The sequence below is a fragment of the Hirundo rustica genome, chromosome 7, assembly GCF_015227805.2.
Source record: "Hirundo rustica isolate bHirRus1 chromosome 7, bHirRus1.pri.v3, whole genome shotgun sequence".
NCBI classification, from domain to species: domain Eukaryota; kingdom Metazoa; phylum Chordata; class Aves; order Passeriformes; family Hirundinidae; genus Hirundo; species Hirundo rustica.
In genome coordinates this window covers 26,258,833-26,280,374 of record NC_053456.1, presented here as the reverse complement: position 1 = coordinate 26,280,374, position 21,542 = coordinate 26,258,833, and the positions used below count along the sequence as shown (strand labels likewise).

At 45.9% G+C, this 21,542-nt stretch overlaps 1 protein-coding gene across 5 annotated transcripts in view; it reads left to right on the top strand.

The window, feature by feature from the left end:
- Positions 1-120: 120 nt before the first annotated feature.
- Positions 121-21,542, top strand: part of PLEKHM3 (pleckstrin homology domain containing M3) — an 80,978-nt gene continuing 59,556 nt past the window's right edge. For 3 of the 5 annotated variants that reach the window (XM_040069832.2, XM_040069831.2, XM_040069828.2), the window contains exons 1-4: positions 121-169; positions 310-389; positions 9,568-10,424; positions 16,815-17,750. In XM_040069832.2, the coding sequence (XP_039925766.1) occupies positions 9,770-10,424; positions 16,815-17,750 (1,591 nt within the window). In that variant the 5' untranslated portion in view covers positions 121-169; positions 310-389; positions 9,568-9,769. Of the gene's footprint in view, positions 170-309; positions 390-812; positions 832-7,089; positions 7,172-9,567; positions 10,425-16,814; positions 17,751-21,542 lie in introns of those variants that run through there. The other 2 variants (XM_040069830.2, XM_040069829.2) reach the window with 2 other exon arrangements.

Here is a 21,542-nt window from a genome sequence, read left to right as displayed (position 1 = left end):
GCACCACATCTTGTGGTTCCACTTCAGCACTAACCCGATCTGTGCTGCTCAGCACAGCACCAGCGACTCCCCTGTGGCACAGCCAGTGAGACACAACCGCGCCCGTGAGCTTAGACCCGAGCACGGTGCTAGTGAGAGGGGTCTGTGTACACGAAACGTCAAAATTCAGGTGCATCCCTAGTACAGACGTGGCTATTTCTTGCTCTGAGGTTATTTTTACAGGACCAGTATTGATGGGTGGGTTGCCATGCTACCTGAAACAAGCCATTTGTAATTGTCGTGTAACTCTTTGTTTTCCTTGGGTAACAGGTTCTGCTAGAGATCCTTTTGCTGCCCTGCGGCGATACGGATTCGTGCACCACGCTGCTCCCTGCAGCCTTCTTGCCTAGGTAAGCGAGCTCGCACTTGGGTCCGTTAAAATCCGGTAAGGATTTTCCGTTTCCCATCTCTCCTGAAGTCAAGTGCCAGCTCCCCGTGAATCCCGGCTGCTTTAAACTTGGAAAGCTGCAACTTTACCCTCGATGTTTATACAGGAAAACCTGCGGTTTTCCTAGTGCCGTATTTTTAAGGCAGGCGAGACCGGCGGGCGGCCGGGACGGGCGGCGGCCGGCGCTCCGCTGGCTGGCGCAAGGCCGGGCCCCGCGGCGGCTGGGCCGGCGCTCCGCGGGCGCGGCGCTGGCGGCGGCAGGAACCTTGGTGCGGCGGAGCCGTTTCCCGCGGCGGCCGGGACGGCTTTGCGGCAGGACGCGGCGGCAGGAGGGGCCGCTCGGCGCCGGGCAGGGCCAGCGCGGGCCCCTCCCGGAGCGCGGGCGCGGCGCGGCCCGGGCGCAGGTAAAGAAATCCTCCCTTCGGTCCGCGGGCGGGGCGGGGCCGGAGGGGGCTGCCAGGTTCCCCGGCCCCTCCGGGGCGGGCGGCCGGGCCGGGCTTCCCGCAGCCTTCGCCGCGCTGCCTGCCCGCCCGAGCGTACGGGGCTGCGGGCGAGGGCCCGGGCGCGGCCGCGTTTGCATTTATAGCACGAACACGCCTACAGTCATGTGCTCGTCTGGAAGGACGTGTTCCCCTCTGCATAAAAAGGCCCCGCGCTTTCGTTTCCCCTCCCGGCTCACGGTCTCAGCAGGAATTTGGGTGCTCCCCGGGTCAGACTCCAGTATGTGTAGGCACAGGGTGCTGACGTCCCTCTCTATTTTAATAGCCCAGAGTGTGACATAATGCCGTGGTCTTCTTACCTTGCGGTAAAATTGCTTCTTTTAAGGAGCAGGCACCCAGACACAGCCAGTGGAGTTATACCTTCTGGAACCAAATAGGCCTGACAGTGGAGTGTGTTATATGGGAATGAATGTGCGCTAGCTGGAGTGTCAGCAGAACGCTGGAGTTACTGGCAGTGCGAGGTGAGGGGAGGGAAGAAACTCGAGTGTACGTTTGTTAGGGCATCATGACTCACTCCTGATCTGTTGTGCAAATATGCACAAATGGCCCTCATCCTTCAAAGCTTTGCAGACAAATCTCACTTTCAGCACTACATACCCTACCAACGGATGACAAATCGTCACAGTAAGAATAAGAAAGCATCTGAATCTTAGTTGGTCCAATGCCCATACCACTTTAAGTAACAGTAATTTTCATCTTGCCACTTTTATGTCTTATTTATTCAAAAGTAATGAATTAAATTTGGGACTTAAATCAAAAAATCTAAATTGTGAAACAGACCACTGTACAGTGGAATGAAAGTACTTATCAGTCTGTAGTAGACTGTACGTTGTTCCTGCAGGACCTTATCAGACTGAAGTCAGGTTATTGTTAGCATTTCAATATCATCAGATGCCTTGAGGTTTCTACAGGGCTTCTGCTAAGATTTTCTGTAATGAAGATGTAGTTGAGTTTGGAAAAGAGCAAGCGCTTGTGCTGGGTAGTCACACAACTCTGTAGCGGTGCCTGTGGTTACAGCCATCCCACAGGGTCAGCTGTAGGGGCAGGGCTGCCAGGACCTGAGCGTTTGGGTTGCTGTGGTAGATTGCCGAACTTAAGCATTATTTGGATCCTTGCTTCCTTTCCTTCTCCTGCCAGTTTACGTGACAAAGCACTGTGGTCCTGGCTGTTTGAAAAACTAGAGAAGAGCTTAGTTTGAGGTCTGAAATGAGGTGGTGATTAAGAGCTGTATTTCCCTCAGTGTCAGCATGCAACCGCTAACAGTTACAGGAAATCCAGGTCTCACTGTAGAATGGCTTGTACTGTCCCAGCTGGTTCTTTGGGTACCACAGCTGGAGATAGGAGTTAGCTCCATCTGCAGATCAGGGCTACTCAGAAAGCTGAACAGTACAGATTTGGATGTCAAATGTGTTTTCTTACAGCTGTGCTGGGATCTCAGGGAAGAAATGGTCTCCTGTGTTCTTGTGGGAGATGGTGTGTTTCTTATCTTCTTTTGGGCCTCTTGCCAGCAAGCTGTTATTCCCAGCTGTGCTTTTTTACTTCTGTTTACAGCTCCACAAGGGCAAATTGAAAATGTCTTAATTTCTGAACTTAAAAAAAAAAAAATCAAAAAAAAAAAAAAAAAATCAAGCATTTAAGGACTGACTGACTTTCCTCTTCAACCTAGTCCTAGAAAACATGGAGTGAGGAGATACTTATAAAATTTCAGTTTGCATTAAGTAGAAATGTTTATTTTTTTAAGAGAAGTTTTATTTCACCTGACATATACAATGTTGCTCCACATCCTAGCAGGAGCGAGGCTGCTCCACAGAGCTAGATACAATTAGAAGTATTAGACTGAGTCATGTTGTTCGTTGTTTCCTGCTTGTCAAGTTAAATCATGTTTCCTCTTGTATTGGAGGAGTTTGTATCACCCAGCTTGGATACCCTGTTCGCTGACAATTTCTGTACTCTGTGCCGAATTCAGGAGGTGACAGGCTGTTTTCTGGTGTCTGTGTGCCTGGCAGAACAAGCAGTGTTCTTATGGACAAGGACAGCATGTAAAATGCAAGTTCCACAGCTTCAGACAAAACTAGAATATAAACATAGAAATCATTCACTCCCTTGGGTTGTTATTTGAGGCTACAGGTGTGTTTAAGGCCACAGATACACGTCTTGGGCCAAATCACTGCACTGCTTTGTTCTTTTTGTCCCTGTGGATTTTGCGAGGTCAGGCAGCCAGGAGGCAGCATGTGGAGGGGTGGTCTGGCTTTCAGTCTGACGTGACCTAAGAAAGTGCCCACGTGCTGATGGGTTTGGCTGTGTCACCACCAGCTGCTCCCCTGTGCTCAGTCCGCTTGGCTTTTTGTTCCTTTCCGTGGTAAAGTCCTTCATCCTTCATCCCTGTCCAGCTGCTGCAATTTGAAGTGGTTACTCATCCCCAGGAAGTGACACAGCCCTTCATTACTTGGTGGTGCTTCCCAGCCAGGAGGGATGTGTGTCAGATGGCTGCAAGGCAAACAGTCAGCGATAAAGATCTGGAGAGAGCTGTCCAGCAGTTTCTGGAAAAGGAATCCTTCTGGTGGTCTGTCTTCCTCCACTCCTGAGTACTCCTCAGCCTCCAGCCCTGCTTTGTTCTAGTGCAGGCTGCTGTGCTCTTTGCAGCTTAGTGTTCCTTGTGTTTTAATCACTGTTTCCAAATGACAGTCAAAATTAAAGATAATATTTACTGTAAGCACTGTCATTGTGTGTTGCTGCGTGCTCATCACTGGATGTGTTGTGTTAGTTCTCCACACGGGGAGGATGCCCGGGGAGCTTCCTTGTTAGAGGCACTGGGTGAGATCAGCAGCTGAGGAAAATCTGTGCTTCACAGAGCCAGACTCATGTATCCTTGCTAAGGGTCTGCTTCCCCTCCCCTTCTTCCCACCTGGTTTCACTTCTTTCTTTAGTTCATCTTTTCGAAGTTTTTTATTTTTGTTTTGTTTTCTGAAGAGTAGAAGAGATCACCACTGTCTTTTAACTTGACTGTAATTAGGTCCCAAGTTAATTGGAGCTGTTCCTGCTATTTGCCCCTCCCTGGGTCTAGCAGACAGGATGTGGGAGCTCTTCTTCATTGATAAATTTGGCAATTAATTTCATCCTTAAGGGCAATGAGACTGGTAAACAGGTGGGTTTGCAACATGGAAACGGTTATGCTTACATTCAGCTACCCTCTCTTGACCCTACAGCCAAGCATTCCCTGACCAGGAAGTCTCTCCAGTTTTTTTGAGTTTTTCCGGAGTACTTCCAGTGGGTTTGTGCAGAACTATCAGTCAAAAGATATTTTTGTGAGACATTTTAAAGTTGGGATAGTGTGAAAAATGTAAGCAGTTAATTTCTCAGTTTGTCTGTTGGAGAAAGAGGCCTTTGGAGAGGGCCTTTAAAAATGTGATCGAAAGACAATTGCGCAGGTGATTTTGAACCAACCATTGACTGTCATATGCAACCTTTTGAAACTGTGGTTCCCTATATATGAAAAGTTTCTTGTAGTTTTCTCTTCTCTGTGAGGCACTGTAAATTTCCTCCAGCCATTGAAATGGTGAATCTAACAAGCTTGTGTGCTCTGTCTAACTTGATACACACAGCAGAAGTTTTGGAATCACTTGGGAAAAGGCTTGCCTTGTGCCACGGGAACAAAATACAGCCAGGATCCAAGAGAATGTGACAGTTTGCACAGGGACAGTGTCCCAGCTGATGCTCATTCTCTACAGTTGTCCCTTGTGAAATTCCTCCTTATCAGTTGCCTCTCCAAGATGAGTGTGACAGGCAAGCCAGAGCGCAGCCTTCAATTGCTGCTCAGAGAACTGCATTGCCTGAGGTTCATAACCACTCGGAGGGGAAGTGCCTTGAACCAGGACTCTTGCAGGACTCTTCAGCTCCTTATGCAAGCACTTTGTGCCAGTGATGTGCAGAACTGCAGAGGCAATGGTAACAGCTCTGTGTGAGCCGTCTGTGCATCCTTGTTCTCTCCTGTTCACTCAGCTGTGCCCACCTGACAGCTCAACTTCTCGGCTGTTAGGCAGCACCTAAGTCATCAGCTTCATAGCTTTTTCCAGGGATTCTGCACAGCACAGCCTCCTGGTTTTCAAGGCCTATCACTGACCTAAGAGTGTCCTGTTTAGATTCAGGGCAATACTTGTCTGGTGTGACCTACAGAGCAGGTCAGAAATCCTTGTAGCAGCAAAACCTGTAGGTTGTGTTTGTTTGAGGTACCACTGGAAGACATTCAGGTCACAGGTAGAAAAACTCAGTAGGTCCTTAGCTGTGCCAGCCCCAGTGAATTGTATTCAATGAGATAGTGCATTCACCTCTTCTTACATGAGCTGTTGTTCAGACCAGGTTTGTCCGAACAACACATGGCCCATGAACTGGACTGTAGTAGTCCAGGCCTACAGCATAACAGAAAAAAAAGTTCCTAGGCTGCTTGAATTTGCTCTGCTACCCCAATTGTTACCTAACTGAAAGAATCTCTCTCTGTTTTCCGTCTTGGCTTTGGAGTTTCAGCCCACAGTTGTAATGCAGTATGGAATAAGTAGAACTGGTTCCCACAGAAGGTTCCAGTGTGTTGAGAAGGGGAGAGGGCAAGCTCCCCAGTGCCTGAGGCACTCCTGCTCTCTATTTGTGTACAGGTAGCTTGTAAAACTCCTCTTGTGCTCTTGAGATAAAATTCTCAGAAACACAAGTCTTTGCCAGGAATTTGAGCCCAAGAATCATTAAGAATCAATGAGACTTGAGGGACTTTTAATATTACCTGTGTTTTGCTACCTTTTACTGACTGAGAGCTCCTGTAATTTATGAATTACATGAACATCATTTATAGTTCCTTTCTAATTCTCTCTCCAAGTACCAGAGGAAAGGGGAAGTCTCTGTTTATCTGTTGTGCATCACTTGTGTTAAGTGTCTCTGTTATCTGGAATACAGGTAGGAAGTCCTCTGAGTACTGGAACCAAAAGGATTGCTTATCAAGTTGTTTGAGGTCTCCTTTCTTTCTGCTTTTCCCCTCTTCTTCACAGCATTTTCTGTACTTTTTAAACCTTGCCGTGCAGTGCTTGGCTATTTTCCATGACCCACAAGGATCCAGAAAACGTTATCAGGAAGTTAAATGATCTTTTCCAGTGTATTTTCCTTGGTGTTTGTCATTCATGATTTTCCTTGGTGTTTGTCATTCATGATTTTTCTCTGCTGTCACCCAAGTTAAATCCATGTGGCTTCTCCAAGGGAGGTAATCTTTACTAAGCTGAACATCAGTGTCTCATGTGCTATGACCAGTAATCCTTGCTGTTTACCTCAGCCATGTGAGCGATGGGGCCACTATAAACTTGTGATAGTAAAGACTATTCATGTTGTAGGTGCACATTAATTATCTGACTGCTGCATGTTCCTGCTGGGCAGATATACAGAAAACTGTTCTTCAGCTGCTGCAATCCCTGTGTCCTGTTTTTGCTGAGTACAGTGCAGCATGTTTCTTCATCCTTTTTTCACTAAGACTAGTTCCCAGGGGCCTGCATGAGCACAAATCCAAGCTTGTAGTTGCCCATAGCTTCATCAATTTATAATCGTTTGGGCTGATGCTTCTTTCTTCCTTCCATATTCACTGCCTTAGACTGAATGTCTTTGGAAAATTTAAGGTGTTTCAAGAAACAGTACATAAAGCAATACATTTTACAGTGACTTAAAAGGAGTTTAACTTATCCCAGTGTTTGCCTTTTTTTACGCTTCCCATAAAGGAAGTGATTTTCACTGCCTTCCCTCCTGGAGGAGACTCTGATGAAACTGTTTACTGCAGTGTCAGAGTTTGCTTTCTTTTGGCACCAAATCCATGCAGACGTCTGAATTAAATTTTCATTGAGTGCCACTGGTAGAAAGTGCTTAATTGCATTTATGGAGGATATGTAATTGCAGGATCCCAGTGCTAGCGGGAATTACTGGCACAGCTCTGGTGGTGTAGGAAAGGATGAGCCTGCCACTACTGATTTCCCATCTTTTTTGAGCAGGGCAAACAGACTAGTTGGGAAGGTATGAATGCTGCAGTTTGTGAACCATGTGTTAAGGGACCTGTCATCTTCTCATGACCGTGTGATTCAGCATCCTACTGGATATGAGGTCAGTTTGTAGTTTGGCATCACCACACTTGGCTGGGTGGTACTGGATAGCTCCAGTCTCACAGGATCCAGAGAAACGTTCAGCCGCTTGAAGCCTCCGGCATTTAAAAATGAACTTGTTAAAAGTAAGTGTCAATTTTTATCCCTCGCTTTCCACCTTTCCTGGTGACTTACAATAAAGAACAGAACAACATTGTATCTGCTATCGCTAGAATGCTGCAGTGGCGTGTCACCAGCCCTTCTGGAGTGATTGCCGCTCAGTTGTGTGGGGGAGTGCAAGGCTGCGTTCTCTGCCAGTCCCCATGAGGCAGCATCTTTGAGTGGACCAGGCTGTAGCCTTCACCGCAGGCCTCCGGTTATGCTGGTGCTGGTTTTGTTCAAGTGAACGCCTCTCGCGGTTTGCAGCTTCTAAATACCATTCTTGCTGTAAAAATATGCTACGGAAGGATGTAGAATAAGTGGCCAGGTTGCATCACATCATGTCCCTTAGGCTGTTCCTTGTGCTCCCAAGCTTCTGTGGTGCCAGGGAGCAGAACACTGTTCTGGGGCTGCTGGCAGGAATGAGCTTCAAGAGTAAACTCCATGCTACATTAAGCTGACAATGCAGATGTGCCCAGGATGACTTAATTTCCTACTGCTGTCAACTGGCACAGTTGCACAGCTTTGTGAAGAGTCTGCTCCCTTACTGTTCTGATTTGAAATAACTCCAGGTCTGTTTTGTTCAGCTCTCTGGTTGTGGTTTTGTCTCTATCTTCAGTGTATTACTCTATGTTCACATAATTGAGGTTTATCCTACCCTGGTTCACTATGAGACTAACAAAATGAATCCTTGCAGAAAGTTAAGGGGAGAAAGATCTTGGTGTAAAGGCTTAATGTTCCAGAGTTGTGTATGTGATTAGTTATTGCTTTTGAAAGTTATTTAGTTGGAGTGTCTTTGTGGACATCACAGTCTGAACTGCAGATCTACTAGGAAGGAAGGTGAGCTGCTGCTTTTGAGCACAGCTGTGTCATGGCTGACTACAACTGGAGCAGGTGTGGGAGGAAACCACTGGGGGATTGTGGAAATTGGTTTGTGCTGCGCTGTGCCCCCTTCTTGGGGGCTTGCTGACCACCTTCCTTCCTCCCTCCCTCTGGCTTGCTGTAGTAAAGGATGCCTATTTAAGCAGCTTTCCTAATAAAAGTTAGGCTAATAGACTGTTCTGGATTAAAAACAAAACACCTTAATAGAAGTATTATCTGGTTTTGATGCTGTTTAATAGATGTTTTTTTCCTGCTAGGTGTAAATCTTCATGGGTCCTGGTAGCACTTCAGCAGCATTTACAAGCTAATAATCTGCTAATTATCGGCCTAGCCCAGCTAATTAGTTTTGTTAAGAGTGTATTAATCTGGGCAGAGCTCTGAGCTAATGCAGCTTTGCTGCTTCTAGGACATGAGCTGATGTGTTCAAAACTCTGACTTTAAGCTGTTCTGCATGTACAGGCTCTAGGTACTGGGATTTATCTTAGGAGACTTGAGGGCTGTTCTGCCAGTACAAATGCCCAGTCTATAGGTCCCAAGAACTTGCAGACATTTGACAGGTTACCCCAATTTAAACATACATACCATGATCCATTTCCCTTTATCATGGCAGCACTGTGGATGGAGCTTCAACACTGAGAAGTTAGAGAGCAGCAGGCTTGGTGTGGCAGGAGTCAGCAATGGGACACCCCCCTACTGCACCATAGGGAATAGAAACTCCCTTCCTTCCTCCTTACAGGTGTAAGCTCAGGTGTTCAATACAGCTCTCAACAGTTCTACCTTTAGAGCTCCTTGCTGGTCTTATGTTTTGCCCAGTTAGTCAAGAGTTTAGAAGTAAAGATCTGCAGGTTTGCGACAGTGCAGGATATAGTATATTTCATTTTGGTGGTAGGATGCATTTTCTCTGGGGCTTAGGTTGCTGCATGATTTCTGTTAACTTCACAGTGGTATTCTAGAAAGAAACTGTGCAGTGCTCTGCAGCAGCCTCATAGCATTGATTTTTTTGGCAAACGCCACAGTTCTGTTCATGCAGACAGGCAAAATAGCCACTGTAAAACTCATGTTGGCCTCCATAAAATTGTGAGTTCAATCACTCTTGGACAAAAAGGCAAACTATTTGAGTCTGGTTGGCCTGTTTTATGACCCTGTAGTTTATCAACTTTTTCTTAGAGCCCTAAGGAAAACTCTATGAAGCATTCCTTAGGTGGCTACCTCTCAAAGTAGCTTTCTAAAGCTTGGTTAACAAATTGTATCGCTTTGGTTTCCCATCATCTGGTGCCCCATCCTGCTCTCTGCAGCTTTAGTTTAAAAAGTGATTGTATGCAAGAGTTCATACAGAGTGAACAACAAAAACCACAGGATTTCTTCATACATAATAATATTGGTGCCAATTGAAGAAGAAAGTTAAATGGAGGAGATTATGACTGTGAAAGTAGTGATATGATTAAACATATTTACCTGGGAATAGACTCTTACTGACGTGATGTTTTGCTTTTCTTTACAGGTACTCTTCATCACTATGAGCTTGTTTCATACAGGGACCATAGCCCACTTGGTCAGTGGCTGTTAGATCTTCCCTCTGAAGACAAACTGAGTTGGTTACTTCCTGCCACTATGGGTTGGGGCTGGTGACTGTGTTTGCCCACCACATCTAAGTTAATGGTGTGCCAGGGACAGATGTGAAGCAGGTCTTTAGCTCCATATTGATGTGGTATCTTAACGCATCGCAACGCCTTGAGCCCACAGCAGCGCAGGATATGGAGGCTCTCGAAGTGGATGACATTAGCCCTGCCTTGGAAGTGACTGAGGACTTTTTCAATAGTTTTGATGCTAAGCTTGAAAAGATTGTGCAGCCCTCTGAGGTGTATGGTGTGCAGGAGGTCCCTGAACTCGTTGGCCATGAGGTATTTGATCAGATAGCAGAGAGCAGGAACCTGAGGAACGTCGCCTCCTTAGCCAAAAATAGCCTCATCTGGGATCACTGCAAAAATGGCCTCTTGGAAACCAAAGCTCAGACGGCATTCCCTGCCAAAGACCAACTCATGGTGCAGAGGGGAACGGCTGCTGACAGCCTTGCTTGGGCAGGGGAAGGGGAGACCACGGCTTTTAATATCTTCAGGATCTGCCAGCGGCGGAGAGATAGGCCTCGCTCAGTGAATGACATCCTGGTGCAGAATGAGGAAGCCTCCATGTTCAAACCAGGTCACAACAGGTCACGCTCTGATATCAGCCATGTAAACTGGAGAGTGGTCTTCACAGGCACCTCCCTGCAGCAGCCACCTGCCCCTGGTCAGGACAGTAACTGTGCTCTGCTTTCCTACCTGGCATTAACTAAGGGAGAGGATATCCAAGGAAACACAGGTTTGTGCAGGTGCTTTGTTTATGTTTATATGAGGAGTTTCCTATTTGGTTTTAATACTTGTCTTGAAGGAGGAGCTGGATGTTAAGCACAGAAAACCCACTCAAAACCCAACTGTGAGGTAACTCTTAAAAGAAGATAAATCAGTATGATTCTTTTGTCTTTGGTGTGGCTCTCTGTGTTTGCCTGCCTAAGGGTAATTTTTTAAACTTACCTTGATTTCTATTCTTTTTATGGTTTAAAAAACTAAACTTGTTTTACTTTTTGCTTCTATCTTATTCAGTTTGACTCAGGAAGAAAATAATTTATTTGCTGTGTATTTCTGATAATTTCTTTGAATGATTCTCCCAAACTCAAAAAAAGCTTTGATTGCTAAAGCTATTGGGAGAATGGCAAATCCACACTAAAGCGGTGTTCATAAAGTGAGAGTGGCCATTAAAAAGAGAGTGTGCAGAGCTTTACTGTAAGGCCCGAGATCTCTGCTCTCTTTCTTTAAATAATGCTGGCTCTTCAGTCCATAAACAATTAACAGAAACTAAAGCACTCAGTTTGTCAATATTAACCTACAAACATGTAGGTTATTGTGTTATATTGTGACATAGTTGCTGTATCCCAAAGAAGGGTGTACTTGGTTGACATATAGTCCTTGAAGTATACCTGCTGTTATTTTTGTTTAGGGAGATATATTGCTTCTTGTAGAGTGGGGTCTCTGTTCTATATCTTTCTGTGGAAAGGATGTAGAACAGAAATGCTCTCACAAGTCTGGAGCCGGAGCTCTTTGTTTTAGCATCTCCTGGGTTTGACTTGATGTGTAACAACTTCATATGCCCACAGGAACTCCATTAAAATGTAGCCATTGAAGATCTGTACGTGTCCCTGATAGTGTTTTAAGCCTAATCTGTGATTCTGGGATATGAAATTCTCATGGACCCACTTCGCGAGGTTTTCAGTGCTTGCTATGTGCCCTCCAAGAGCCTTTCTGTATGGGATGTTGGAAGGCAGGGCTACCTTCTTTGAGGAGGGATAGCTTCTGTGCTCTGAAAATATGCTTTTTTAACCCGTTTCCTTTACATGTTCTGTTCAGCTGCTGTGCAGGTTTTACAAGGTAGCCATGCTATTTCCTCCCTCTGTGTTTATGAGAGAGCCTCACAAAGAATTTGCTGCTACTGTGAGCTGAGCTGAAAAGAGAACAAAAACAAGAGAGTAGGTTTTGCAGACGTGTATCTGTGGCTACTAATTATTCTCCAGAAAAGACTGAAGAATGTATTTGGAGGTTGGATAAAACCTGCTGCAGTTGTTGAAGGGGTCATAGTGGTTGCATCCTTAGAAGACATCCCTTTTCAGGGTTTTAATCCAAATTAAATGAATGCTGTGGGATACTGAGAGGACCTTCAGCAACTCCTGTCAGTCCTCTGCTGTAAAGGACTTCCCTCTGGAGCCTGCAGAGGTCTCCCAGTCCTCCAAAGCTGTCCCAGCTACTGCATAGATGAACTCTTCACTTTTTTTCTTTTCCTTACCATCATAGTATACCCATTACTGTGGGCTTATCTGTTCTTGCTGCTTGCTCTTTTATAGAATCATAGAATCATTTAGGTTGGAAAAAACCTTTAAGATTATCTACTCCAACTGTTAACCTGGCCAATTCTACCGTAATACAAATAAAATGACACTGAATCCTTTCCATGTGCTGAGAAAGAAAAGGACCTGAAAAGAAGCTGTGCCTTTTGGGGCAGTATTTTAGGCCTGCTGGTAAAAGAGCTCATGTGCTAGAAATAAACCCAGTTTGTGCTATGGGGCATAAGCAGGAAGCAGGGCTATCAAAGACAGAAGTTGTAAGCAAATTCAGGGCAGGCTGTTGTATTTCTGGGCATGTGGCCTGACAAACAGAGAGAATGCTGCTTCTGTAATATACAGTGAAGCTTGGCTTGGATTTTTAAAACACAGTGTTTTAAACACAGCTTGATGCTTGTGGATGTTACCATTCACACACCACCACTCCTGACAGTGTGGGTGCTACAGTACTTTTTCCAGGTAGCTGTTTTATTTGCCTGCTGTGCTTGTGAGCTTGGGCCACTCTAGAGCTGTCACTGTTGTTGAGCAGCTGCACACTGACAAACTGAAAGATACATATCTGCAGACCCAGGTGGGAAGAAAGGACTTTTTTTAAGTCGGAAAATAAGTGGACATTGTGGACCTGAGGCGCAGTTTGTCCCTGATCTAGCATATCCTGCCAAGAAAGGGACTAGCCCAACCCAATTTGAGAGCGTTTTAAGTCCCAAACACGTATTGTAAAAATGCTCAGTTTTGTAAAAATCCGAGAGGAAAACTACTGACAAAAACTCTGTAACTTATGCTCGTCACTTACTAAGTATTAGGGAATTCAGAGAGGCATGCCCCCTCAAGATGCAAACTCCTCACAAACTAGGCATCTCTGCTACTGCCCTTTTCCAAGTTACTTGGAATGACTGTTGTTGGAAATGCTTCAGTGCTGGAAAACAGAGAAAGCTTTCCTGCCGTGCCAACCGAGATGCAAGTACAGTCAGTTGTTCTGGAGTGTGTATCATCTGCACATGCTGATACAACATTTGCTCTCCCTCTCCAGGGGTGCTGGTGGCATCAGCTGCCCCAAGTGTGGTGAGTGGTAGGTGGGTTCTAGGCTGTCCTGGTTTCAGTGCTGTGTGCAGGGTTCCAGCTGGGACAAGTGGGCACTTCCCAAGGGAGAGGAGAGATGCTGAGCAAGTTATTACACTGTCCCCAGCTGCTGACTCTCTTTGTTTTCCCCTGCCTTCTTCCACTTCTTTCCTTGAAATTATAACTCCAAATGGCTCAGATGTGGGCCATTTACTGAGATTATTTCCTCTTTTTTTTTACTCTTCTTCTTCAGTTTACTCTGCCTGTCTCCATAAGGAGGAAAAGAGATGCAGTTTCTGTTTGGAAGGTGGATAAAGAGATGGTACAATTTGCTCTCTGAATAAAAAGGTATTATCTGGCGGAGTGCATGTGGAGGAGATAAAGGAGCAGAGCTGTAAGATGTGTGTGTATGTGCAGCATATGGATTCAACCTGTCTGTGCCAGCATCTATTGCCCTGACCTAAACAATACCAGGCATTTGAATGTTAATCAGGGTGGCTGCTGGTCCTGTCCCAGTTTGAGCGAGAGCCATTGGAGGCAATTTCACAGAGCTTGGAGGGAAGCAGTGGGGTGAAGGAGGGAGAGGGGGCTGCTGCTGTGAGAGACAGGGAGAGACAGCCTTTCTCTAACTCAACAAAAAACAAGCAAACCTGTGTGCAGATGAAGGAGGGGTGGCTGGGGGAAGGTTATGAGTTGTCTTATTATGGAGAAGCTTGAACGGTCATCTGTACTTGATGGAAGTGAGAGAGATTGCAGTTGGAGCTGCAGAAGCGCTGCCTCCCTGATTGGATTAATAGAAAGGGAAGATGACTCTAGAATGGCTGTCCATTATCTGCACTACAAAGGGATTAGTGTGGGTTTCAGAGAAATTAATGGCTTTTGAGTTAGTGCAGAAATACTAATGAATGTCAGGGCCAGAGATGTACAGTGAACAAAATTGGCTCTCTATAGTATGTCCATGTGTGTGCACATCTATCTGTTTGGGCTATCAAAGTGTGCTTTTTCCTCTACCATTTTGGGTTATAGATTAGGCTTTCAGTTTTCATATTTAGCTGAAATACTCTTGAGTAGTTTATTGATATGCAAGGTATAGTTATACTGACCTTTTTAGACCTAGTGCCAGAATAGCAGTTTTTAAAATTGTTGTTATGGTTTTAGCCATATCTGCAGGAAATCTCTGTAGATGGAGTGCTTTGAGCACTGGTGTTAAAAGCAGGCTCCATTCTGAGTATGTGGGTGAATGGGGAAGTTGACTTGTCAAGGCGAAACCTAAATGCCTCTTTTTTGTTAGGGGGAGATGCAAGGTAGCATCCTTCCCCCATTTTTAACCCCCATGAGATCTCCAGACCAACATTAAGTATATCAACCAATTAATTTTCAGTGTTCATTACGTTTAACTGAAGCTTGTCAACTTAATCCTTATAAATCCTTAAAGGTGGTCTTCGCTGAAGAGCTGGCAAAAGCTTTTACATTGCTACTATTCTGCTTCTTTCTCCTGCCCACAGAAGAAACTGAGAATTAGCTGCAGGAATACTTCCAGCCAAAGGCAGGAGCATCTTCTTAGAATGAAGGTTACAGCCCAAGGTTGCCCCAGTTGGTATCAGAAGCCCCTGGATAGTAACTAAATTCCTCCAATACTCAAAAGTCCCCGACTTTCCTTGTGCTCCGGGAGGACAGACAGACTCACCCCTCAGCCAGCTGTGGTGAGAGCTGTTGGGCCAACAGGCTTGACCTTGCTAGCAGGGAAGCCCAGTACAGATGGGGATGTCGTTTCTATACAGGTGTGGTTTTGTTTCCCAGCTTCACCCCCAGTCTGGATGTTTCTGTTCTCTTAGCTCTGTGTTGCAGCCATCCTCAGTATACTCAGAGATGATGTCTGAAGCTTGTGTGGCCTGTTAACATGTGTAACTGGTTAAGCTGAGATGCTGAAAATGTTTTATGCCTCCAGCTATCCCCGTTTCAAAGGCTGTCAGCCCCAGGGTAGGAATCTGGAGTAGAGAGCTCTTGTATTGCTGTGGTCTGTAATGCTTGTGTTAAGGTCAATTGATGCTGATTTTGCTGTGACCTAATTATGCTGGGCAGTGGATGAGGAGCTATTTCCGGGTGGCTACCTTGCTCTTGTGCCAGGAATTGCAGACTCCAAGGGAGACAGACAGTCGGAGGCAGAAACCTTTGCTTGTCACTGTTTGTAAGTCAAGATCCAGCACAGGTACCCTTGCTGGAAGGGTGAAGTAGAACTCAAATGGGTATAAGAGTTTGTTTCTCAGGCCTGGGTGCCAAGAGGGTGCCAAGAATTACAGCTGGTATCCAGTGTAACAATGAATGCCTTTGAATTTGTACAGGGACCAACAAAAATTGCCTAGGGCCACATGCCTAGCCCAGGGTGAAAATATGAATCTTGCCTGTGGTGGCTGAAGTGATGTAAATCAGATTGGAACAAATTTTGTAGGAAAATGTTTTTTTAAAACTTGGACATGCTTTAGATAATTCCTTTTAAATTTTAAAAGGCATCATTTTAGTGCTTGGAGTGACTTGTGTGTGGCTGGCTTTCTGTGGATGAAGAAAATTTCCCTTGACTTTACCTTGGGCGGGGGTTTGTGAAATGGTCTGCTCCAAAGCACCTGAAGTGCTGAGACGCTCAGGTGTGTGTGTTTGAATCCCTCTGGGCAACCTCTTACTTTTCATTTTTGGTTGTGTCTGCTACTCCTGAGCCTGATTGTGATAAATCAGCAAAACCCTGGAGTAAACAGCGGCACAAAATGTTCTGGTCCCAGGTCGTGCTGAAATGTGGTAAGAGACTGCTGTGTTGGCATGGTTGTGCGTTTGGCAGGTGAGTCCAGGTGCCGGGTGCTGTACCCAGTGCTGGCAGCAGGGCTCTTCCAGCCCATTCCAGCAGCCCCTCCACAGGACACAGCTGTGCCCATCAGCCACAGGTGAGGCCTCTTTGGCAGAGCATATCTCAGGAAGGGCGCAGCACTGGCAGCTGTCAAGAGCAGCTGAGGGTCAGAGGATGAGAATGTGCTCCAGCACCTGGGGAGAACGTGGTGGAGTAGGATCTCCCTGCAGGCCCGTGTGGGACCCCATGCTGGAGAACATGGAGGTTTCCTGAAGGAGCTGTGGCCATGGAGAGCTCATGCAGGGGTACATTTAACCTGAAGGACTGCAGCCCCTGAAGAGAACCATACTGGAGTAGGGGGAAGGTGTGAGAAGGAAGGAGCAGCAGACAGGAGCTGATCCGATACCACTATTCCCTTTCCCTCTGAGCTGCTTAAGATGGGGGAGGCAGAGGTGGTGTGTGTGAAAATGTGAAGTTGAGCCTGGGAAGGAGCAGGAAAGAGAGGGTAAGGTGTTTTAATTTGTATGTGTTTCACTGTCAAAATCTATTTGAGCTGGCAATAGATTACCTGATAGTATTGTCCACTTCTGGACTAGATTCTGGGAGACCTCTAGTGTTTTGTTGCCATTGTCATCCTGGATATCTTAGGAAAATTGCTTTGTTTCTCTCTCCCTCTGTTTCTTTGTTCCCTTTTTGTAAGGTGTTTTGGTACCTCTGGGTAAAAAAGCGCTGTATTCTCGGTGGCTCAAATGTAGAGTTAGTGCTCGTGTTTGATAATTATAACCTATTAAATGAAGATTCTCTCTGTGATCCTATCCTCAGATATGCCATGTATGGGTAGGAGAGATGTGGAAGCCAGAATGATGTAATAATTTGAGACAATTAAAAAAATCGTAATTGTAATATTCTAATTTTTTTCTTCCAGAACACAAGACAGTGTTCCCAAATCTTCTGAAGAAGGGATACTTGGAAGTTAGAAGAGACAATGACAGCTACTGGCAAACCTGCTATGCTGAGCTCTCCCAGTACAAACTGTACCTGTATTGCTTGGACAGCAGTGGCAACCAGACTCTTCCCACCGTGTATCCACTCATGCGTTTTCAGAGGGTCACTGTTACTGGTGGCATTGAAACCAAGGTGGTGGACACTGTCCTGTCAGACAGCTCACAGCTACAGCTGAAGGCAGAGTCCTCATGGGAGACTTTGGATTGGGGACAGAAGCTTTGGGAAGCGGTGCGTGCTTCTGTGCCTGCTTTTACAAGACAGCAGGAGAAGCTGGAGAATGTGCCAAAGCCTGAAAATAACAGTGACCTTTCTCAAACTAATGGATTATTAGAGAAGCCTATGGAGGTCTTCCTGTCCATGAATTTGACTGAAAACACTAAAGAGTACCAAAATATTCTGAAATCAGGGACTCTTTACAGGTTAACTGTCCAGAATAACTGGAAGGCATTTACTTTTGTCTTGAACAGGTCTTATCTCATGGCATTCCAACCCGGTAGGCTTGATGAAGATCCCCTGCTGAGCTACAATGTGGATGTGTGCCTGTCGGTCCAGACAGATACACAGGATGGCTGTGACTCTTGCTTTCAGGTCATTTTTCCCCAAGATGTGCTGCGGCTGCGCGCAGAGACCCGTCAGAGGGCCCAGGAGTGGATGGAGGCACTGAAAGCAGCAGCCAATGCTACTCGTAGTTTAACTCAAAACCCACAGGTCACGCTTAGGAACAAACCTGCAGACCGGCCCTTTGGAAATGATCTCAGAAAGGCCAAGCGCCAGTCTGTGACCACCAGCTTCCTGAGCATCCTGACCACACTGTCCCTGGAGAGAGGGCTCACAGTTCAGAGCTTCAAGTGTGCAGGTGAGCAGCCAGGTTGCAGCATCTGCCCCTACACCCCCTCTGCAGGAAAAGGAAATCACTTGGAAGAGCATGTGTGTGCTTTAGCAGCACAGCTACTCCCTGCCTCTCACTGTGGCTGTAGTTAGCCTTTCTCTCTGTCAAATGTGGAGAAAAACCTATGGGATATTCAGAGGTTCATCTGCTTTTGATGAACAGTGCTGAAACATTAGATCCTGCACATACAGCACTGCATGGGCCAGGGCTGCCCTACAGGATGGCTGAGCTGTTTTCTTGATTCAGGACACTGTAAAGGTGGTCCAGAATTAAAGGGGTTTAAATTCATTTGTTGTCTGACTCTAGTCCTGTAGGCAAGATCATGTTTTTATCCAGTTTGGGAATGAAGTGAAAATGGAGAGGACCTGTGTGAATGCAGTTCATTGTAATTTTACTTTAGCAAGGGCATCTGTATGGAGCTAATATGGGCACCTTATGCCTAAAATATAGTCTCTGACTTGCTTTAGTTACGCTTACTTAGAAATTGTCAGCTCAAGCAGAAGCAGCTCTTTTGGAGACTTTTTCTCTTGTATTGTGGGAGCTGTGATGGTCCTGGATCCTCCCCATGCTGCTTTGGGATGTGGTTCTCATGTTGCTCTGGAACCACACAACTCTGGGGAGTATCTGTGAGGGCCCAGGACCTGCTGGCTGGCCTGAATCCCTTCCAGGGGAGACCTGAGCCCTGGAAGTCCTGGACTGCCCTCAGAATTGACTGTGGGTGCAGCTGGGTTTGTCCTTCTCTGCTAGTCACCTGCAGGTCATGTTCCTGCTTGTCTCTCCACGGTGCATGGCACCCACCTGGCAGCTGGTGCATCGTGAAGGTTGGCATCATTGCAGTTAATGATTTGGTCACAGTATTTGGGCTTCTGCCTGAATTCAGCTCTGTTCTTGGCAACATTTTTATGACTTGATGTAATTTGTTTTACGTTTTTCTTCATCCTCTAACTGAGGTTCAGGAGAGTTTCAAGTGAATATTTCCAATGATCTCTTCTAAAGTAGGATCAGGCCCTGGGATGGCAACAAAATACATGTCTCCAATGTGAAGCAGGTTTTAGTCTTGCTTTATGTAGTACAGGAGCAGACTTTTCTCTGGGAGTGGGTGGATTCCCTCTCCCAAACATGGGATGATTAATCTCCACTCACTCATGTATTCCCTGCAAAAATAAGGTGCTGTGACCAGGCTTGCATTATGTCTTTTCCTGATACACCTGAGGCATTCCCCAATACTCCTGTGGTCTCCCTTTAGTCTGCCAAACTGAACAAATGTTCTTGTGCAGAGAAACTCCTCTTGAATTGTGGAGGGTCTGTGGGAAGCTGGTCACTGCGATTCTCTGTCCCCGAGGATGGGGCTTCACAGCACTTTCTGTAGGAGCGAGTCCTTCGCATTCCTGAGACCCTTAGATCCGGCTGGAACTTGGAGCTGTTACCATGGTGCAAAGGAATAAATAATTTTAGTTAGAACTGGGAGAAACTGGGGGCACTAGTTTGGCTCGGAGAAGTTTGTGCTGAGGAGGCACACGGGCGAGCTGAGCCTCTCTCCCCGTTCCTCGCTCCCTGCGGGCAGTTGTGCCGTTCGGGCCGGGGCTGCTGTTTAACCCCAGGGGCCTGCTCTTGGTAATTACGGCTTGCAGGCATTGAGAGCGGCTTTCCACAGGGCTGCCGGGAGGGGTGAGCTTGGAGAAAGATGAGGAGGAGGGGGGAGGAAGAAAAGTTTTGCTGTGAATTCTTCAGCCATTTAGTGCAAATTCCTGTAATTACCGTCTTTGTGTCCTGTCCCAATGGCACATAATACAGCAGAAGCCTTTCCTAATTGAGACCTTACAGGAGGTACAAATCCCTCCTTTGTTCAGCCTGACAAATTAGTGCCAGAAAGCGGCAAGGTCCGAGTGGGAATCAAAGGCAAGCAACACAAAGATGGAACTTACGGCTACAGTAATAACCCTCTCTAGTCCTGCAGGGGTGGGAGGGGAGGAAAAGTAATGACCAATGAAAAATGATGGGTTTTTTGTTATAAATTCCCTTGACATGACAGCACCTCAGGGCTGCTTTATTTATTTAGGAAAAGCGATTAAATAGTAATACAACAGGGCAGACCATTGTCTCTCGGGCTCCCCCCCTCCCTACAGACCCCTGCTGCCTTGGCTAATTGATTGACAATGAACCTCTGATAAAGAAGGTTGCTGGGAGGACCTGATGGGGACAGGCTTTTAAAATTTTTTTTTCTCTTTGCAGTCTTTGTGGGGTTCCCCTCCCTGTTTGTGGTGTTTTTTTGGGTTTTTGGGTTTGTTTTTTTTTTTTTTTTTCCTGTTTGACATGCTTTCTGCATACCCCTTTCCTTTTCTCCATCAGTAAAAGCTTTTCAAGGAATTGGTCCCAGACAAACAGCTGATATTCACAAGCAGGTAGGGAAGGATGTGAATGTCTGTGCCTCGCTATTGACAGGTTTATATTGGAGTCTGACTAGCACGTTTCAACTCGCCATATGAGCCAGGGCAGTGGTGTCAGATGTAGTCATGGGGCAGGGAGGATAACTGTTGATACCCTGGAGTCAGAAGGGCAGTTTGAAAAAAGTTGTCTTTTGCTTGACCAGCAGATACAAAAGCTTTTCTCCACATTTCTAATTATGTTTTACTGCAGAGGGCAGGGCATTATTTGTTGTAATTTGAAAAAAACTGAATGAACAGGCCACTGATTAGCAGTGGAGAGGCAGGGACTTTATAAATCCTTTTAGATTTGTGAGCATTATTTATATTTTTGGCTCAGACAAAAACTTGTAGGGAAAGGTAGGCATTTCTCCTGGAGGAGTTCTCTTCGAGGTCTGTAAGGAGCAAATATCCCCAGGTGCCCTTCACTGTCGTTATTTCTTTGTCATGTGGCATCACTTTTCCATAGATGGGGAAGACAAATGGCCTTTGTCCTCACCTCCTGTTTTTGCATAGCTCCTGTTCTTTTGATAGCTCTCTTCTGTTTCACCTTTTGTTTTCTTTCCCCCTTTCCTTTATTAAAACATACTTTTTTTTTCCAGAGAAGTCAGTTGTGTCTGCCAGGAACTCTTGTTACTTAGACAGCGAGTCCTAATGGATGTGGGAACTCCTGCCTTCTGGAAAATGTGCTCTGCACCCTTTCATTTGTCTGTGTGGCTTTCCTCGCTCCTCTTCTGGGTGCCTTCTGTCTTTTCCTCCCTGCTTTCTCCATGTCTCCTCTCTTGCCAAAACGATAAATACTGCTATTAGGGCTTGAATGACTTGGCCGGCTGAGCTGAACACTAGGTGCAGAGAAGGCAAGGTTAGTAAATGTGCTATTTCCTGAGCTTGCAGCCCTGCCAAATGAAGCAGCAGGTGGAGAGCTGTTGTCTTTCAAGGAATCACTCTGCACCTAGTGCTGTGATCATGTGTGTAGCCTGGGGATAGCCCTGTGCAGTATGCACGGGTCATGCAACCTCTGCTCTATCTCAGCCCCGTGGTCTGGAGTCAGTCCCTACTGCAGTAAAAATAAAATTCCTTTTTCCCCCGCCTTAATGAAAAGAAAGTGTTTCCTAATAGCTTGCAAGCCAGCAAGTGTGATTTAAAACCAAAATCAAATAGTCACGTGTGATGTCAACTTTGTTCAATTTTCCAAGGCATCATCAAAAAGCCTTACAACTGAAACTTCTCAAATACAGATAGTTGAAAAGCATCCGTGAATTTAGCAAATACTTAGTGAACTGTCATTACACCCAACACTTATTTGTAGCATGTCACTGAAATAAAGATGCTAGAA